We start from the raw sequence: 5,120 nt of genomic DNA on the forward strand, positions 1-5,120 counted from the left end.
TGCTTTAGCTCAGGAAGGAGGGCTCCAGGGCGAACTAATTTATGCAGTAGCCAAATGGCTCGCTCCCAACTTTAATGCCCGTACAAAGCAGAATTTTTGCTCACACGACTCCACAGCTTAGAGGGAGCACTGGATACCAAACATGGGAGAGGGCTATTTTCCGAGTGGGTCGCTCGCTTTTCTGTCTCCCGTATTTGTCTGTATCTCTGGGTATAGAATTCTTTTTCAGGAGTAAACTAAAGCCCCCCCCCCCCCCCTCTTTTCCCCCCCCCCCGTTTTTCAAGGCGGGTGTGGGTGAAAAAGAGACACACCCCCTCTTATTTTTGCCCCATCTGGCCGGCCACCGACAGACCGATCGAGATTCCCTGGGAGGAAATGTTTTGTTTCATGATCACCCCCATCCTATTTCCCGCACTGAGAAACAGATTGCTAGTTCAGTGCTGTCTATGCACGGTTATTTTGCAGACAAGTCTTGGCTGTGCTCAACAGCTGTTTACCCTCTCGAGTAAACTTGCAGGGATATTTTAGCCTCAGTTTCATCAAAGGATCGATCACATGTTCTGCTAAAGGACCGTAAAGGAAAGACTAGCTCGGCGTGTCCCTGTTCCCAAATCATGAGATTTTTGGAGAAACTCTATCGGTATTTCACGGAAGGCTGGCGGCTGGAAAATACTTAGGGGGAAAATATCGATACCAGACACATAGTTCTACTCTTTTGCAGAGAAAAAGGGAGAGAGAAAAAAACGAATGGAGATGCCGGGGATCGAACCCGGGGCCTCATACATGCAAAGCATGCGCTCTACCACTGAGCTACATCCCCGCCCGTTTCGTCAGCTCTCATTCCATGTTGTTGCATACACCATCGGGCAGAACACAAGACGCCACAGAATTTAGCATAAATAGAATGGATTGGTTACGACACTGGAGGCAAAAGACCGCTTTTAAGCGTTTAGTTCGCCATTTAGTAAACCACGTTACCTAAAGAGATAAAGAAACTACCAATTTCTAAAAACAGCAAAGCAAAAAACTACCTTATTCCCAGGAATGAGCAGTATTGCAACTACGAGTTTGAAAGAGTAGCCGTATCGGTCTGCAGTAAAACTGGATTACAGACCGAAACCAAGAAAATTTGGGGGAAATAAGATTCGATCAAAGCTCCTTCCGCTAGATACTTTTGGAAGCTATTAGCAACTATAGGAATGACAGCTCTTCCGTGGATACGTGGGTGGCCCTTAAAAGGACCTTTTGGGTGTGTGTTCCGTCGAGGGTAGGTAATCTTAGCCCCCGAAGCCGTAGAGAGTGCGGCCCTGGCGCTTGAGGGCGTAGACCACGTCCATGGCGGTCACCGTCTTCCTCTTGGCGTGCTCGGTGTAAGTCACGGCGTCGCGGATCACGTTCTCCAGGAAGACCTTCAGCACCCCGCGGGTCTCCTCGTAGATCAAGCCCGAGATACGCTTGACTCCCCCGCGGCGAGCCAGGCGGCGGATGGCAGGCTTGGTGATGCCCTGGATGTTGTCACGGAGAACCTTGCGGTGCCTCTTGGCGCCCCCCTTTCCAAGACCTTTCCCTCCTTTCCCACGGCCAGACATTTTCCCGATGTAATCTTCCCAACGTTTTAACAAACAATGGTAGCGAAAGAGAAGACCAGATGAGTTTTTATAGGACTAAGGCGGACCAGAAGGAAAACTGGCAAAACAGCTCTTTCCCGCCTTTTCTAACCTCTGCATTTCTCTGTAGTCTGGTGAATGTCCCGCCTACGAGCAGCTGCGACCAATCAGCATCGAGAGAGAGAAATTGTCCAATCAACGTATTTGAAGCAGGCATTCATGTCCGTGAATGTCCATCACAGTCGGCGACACACGCAGGCCGGTCAGGAAACAGCAGCGTTCAATTTGAGCACGGAAGACGATTTAGTAGCCCCTGGATCGAGCTTTCGGGAAACGTTTACAATTCGACTACTCCTTACAGACACAGCAAAGTCTTATGGTACTTTATCGGCTATCAGATTAATTGTGGCATCGATAGAAGAAAGATGGTAGATTTCAGGATACCGCAATGCTCTTCTTTTGCTACAGAAAGACTAGTCCAAGTTACACTTTCTCCAACAGGTTAACATGCTTGCCCCTCTAGATGGGCCACAATCCCTACCATAAGAATATCAGAAGCGCTCACCTGGATTACACCAGCAGCTGCCCATCTAGTCCAGTATCCTGGCTCACGCAGTGGCCAACCAGTTCCACAGAGGTCCAACAACAGGACACAGAGGCGGAGGCCTTCCCCCAATGTTGCCCCCTGGCTCTGGGATTCAGAGGTTGACTGCCTCTGAACGTGGAGGATCCCTTTAGCCACTGATAGACCTGTCCTCCATTAGTCTAATCCCCTTTTAAAGCTATCTGTGCCTGTGGCCATTGCTACATCCTCTGGCAGCTGATAGGTTATACTTCATGCAATAATACTTCTTTTCTGAGGAAGCCTGGAACCAAGGCTTCTGGTCTTCATATCAGGACTTATTCCTGGAGTGAGTAGTATGCGGTATTAAGTGATTTGAGACAAAGAGGAGGATACCATCTAATTATTTCCACATTTCAACACCATTAAACTTTGGAAGGGTAGCTATTGTTATTTAACAGCGTCCTTATTTGGGGCCTCAAGTCACAGCTGATTTATGGTGACCCCCACGGGGAGCCAATCTGGTGTAATAGTTAGGAGTGCGGACTCTAATCTGCAAGAACTGGGTTTGATTCCCCACTCCTCCACATGCATGTGCTGGATGACCTTGGGCAAGCCAGAGTTCGGTGGGAGCTGTCCTTGAAAAAGAGCAGTTTCTGTCAGAGCTCTCTCAGCCCCGCCTACCTCCCAGGGTGTCTGTTGTGGGGAGGGGAACGGGAAAGGAGTTTGTAAGCCGCTCTGAGACACCTTTGGTAGTGAAAGGCGGAGTATAAATCCAATCTCTTCTGTTCTTTCCAAGGCTTCCTTATTAGGACCAGTGTTCCCTCTAAGCTGAGTTAGTGTGAGCTAGCTCACAGTTTTTCAGCCTCCGGCTCACACATTTTTTGTCTTAGCTCAGGAAGAGATGGCTCCAGAGCAAACTGATGCAGTAGCCATATTGCTTGCTCACAACTTTAACGCCAGGAGCTCACAAAGTAGACTTTTGGCTCATAAGACCCCACAGTTTAGAGGGAACATTGATTAGGACAGTGTTTATTATCCTCATCTATCCTATGAGAGACTGGGCTTGATTTTTCTCAACAGGGGAAATAATGTTTGGATGGGGGTGGGAATAGAAACATAGATCTGGAAGGGACCTCAAGGGTCATTCAGTCCAACCCCCCTGCACAATGCAGGAAATTCACAACTCCCTTCCCCACACACACACTCCCCCAGTGACACCCTGCTCCATGATCCAAACCCAAAAAACCCTCCTTCCTGACCCCAAAAGTGGCAATTGGCATTACTTTGGGCATGTACGAAAGGGCCAGGAGAGCTGAGCGCTGGCTCATCCCTTTCCTGCCCTCCCTTCTCACGATCTGCCTGAATTCTAAAATATTCCTCCCCCCCAAGTGCGCACGCACCCCCTGTGGATGTCTCCCATCATCCTTTCTCACTAGGAGATATAAAACAGAGAAGTTTTTGTTTTATGTTGTTTGTGAAGCACAGAATGGAACAGCAGCTTTCCTTGTGCCCGGCACTCCCAAATGTTTTATAGTTTAGAACACACACGAGTGTTTAAAAATCTTGATAACAGTTCTGGTAGAAGGAAAAGCCAGGAACCAATTCATACAGTACACGCACACTCCTCTTCATCAGACTAAAACTGTACAGTCTGAGACAGGCCTCAATTCCAGCACCTGTCATTTGAGAAGGGAACCTCTGGATGGAATCAATTACCCCTAAATTCACTGAACAGATAATCCTCTGGTAAAAAGGAAGCTCTGCTACTGTGGCAGGAAGTAAGAGCTGATATAAATTTTATGTTTGATAATTTTTTTTTAATATGCCACTGCTTCTTTAAGACTAAACCATGTGGCCATCTGGAAAAATGGAGACGGCAGCTAGCCGACTTCAGTGCTGACGTGATTTGGGCCTGGGAGGTGCTTCAGTTCACGTCTGGTGTGGTTTTAATGAATAAAAGTCAACATTTCCTACCTCCTTTCCCCCGATTGGAGTGTAACGCTGCCTGAGCCGCTCAACTCCCTACTACTACCTTAACTAGGTTTCTTTTTAGTCTCAGAGAATCAGAAAACATTCAGCGGTTATGGAACTTGTTTTCCTCAGAAGAAAAGTTTCAGCTGTGGGGCAGAGTCCAAACCACCACCCAAAAGCCATAATCAGGTTCCGGCATCATACCATGAACTGCACACATACACTTACGTTTCAACTCCCCAAAGAGACTGCTGAATTGCAACTGATAGTGACGCTCAAGACAATGCACCCACCTGGATTGAATCAAGACCCAGGTTTCCAGTCTCCTTACCAATGCTGATTTCTCTACTCCTATTACCCCTCTGCCTATCACACCTAATCCAATCATGCCTGCTATAGCCATTCACCTGCTATTGTCATCTGAAATCTCACCACTTTCCAATAAATAGGACAGATGGACTCCCACTCTAGCCGTATCTGAAGAAGTGCACAGTGATTCACAAAATCTCATACCCTGCCCACCAATGCTCTCACTAAGCTGTGGAGTCTTGTGAACAAAAATTCTACTTTATGAGCTACTGGCATTAAAGTTGAGAGTGAGTGGTTTGGCTACTGCATAAATTAAGTTTGCTCTGGAGCCATCCTCCCTGAGCAAAGACAAAAATGTGTGAGCTAGAGGCTAAAAAAACTGTGAACTAGCTCACACTAACTCAACTTAGAGGGAACACTGCTGCCCACATATTTTGTTAGACTTTAAGGTGCTCCTGGACTCTTGCTCTTCTCTCCAACTCCCCAGTAAGTAATTTCCCCCAGTTACATTAAATAGAATATACATTTTAGCAATGTGTACTGGTAGATGACATATCCTGTTCTGGAAATGTTGTGGAGCACTCAGACTCTTGCCTAGTTTTGTGTAACTTTGGTCCTAATAGAAAGTTATTCGATGGATTGTGGTTTGTATTTTGATTGGCAATTCC

The 5,120-nt window shown here is 47.1% G+C and overlaps 1 protein-coding gene and 1 non-coding gene across 2 annotated transcripts; both read right to left on the reverse strand.

Moving 5' to 3' along the window:
• Window positions 1-748: 748 nt before the first annotated feature.
• On the reverse strand, window positions 749-820 carry TRNAA-UGC. Its single transcript has one exon. It is a non-coding gene; the product is annotated as a tRNA-Ala (tRNA).
• A 435-nt stretch (window positions 821-1,255) lies between these two features.
• On the reverse strand, window positions 1,256-1,589 carry LOC107107663 (histone H4). The gene has a single exon (XM_015407962.1). It carries the CDS (start codon window positions 1,587-1,589, stop codon window positions 1,278-1,280), a length of 312 nt encoding a protein of 103 aa, XP_015263448.1. The 3' UTR covers window positions 1,256-1,277.
• Window positions 1,590-5,120: the final 3,531 nt, after the last annotated feature.

This window comes from Gekko japonicus, unplaced genomic scaffold, assembly GCF_001447785.1.
Source record: "Gekko japonicus isolate JY-2015 unplaced genomic scaffold, Gekko_japonicus_V1.1 scaffold7907, whole genome shotgun sequence".
Taxonomy (NCBI): domain Eukaryota; kingdom Metazoa; phylum Chordata; class Lepidosauria; order Squamata; family Gekkonidae; genus Gekko; species Gekko japonicus.

Bases quoted from the DNA above. Each gene is read 5' to 3' on its own strand.
- LOC107107663 (XM_015407962.1), bottom strand. From the start codon at position 1,589: ATGTCTGGCCGTGGGAAAGGAGGGAAAGGTCTTGGAAAGGGGGGCGCC.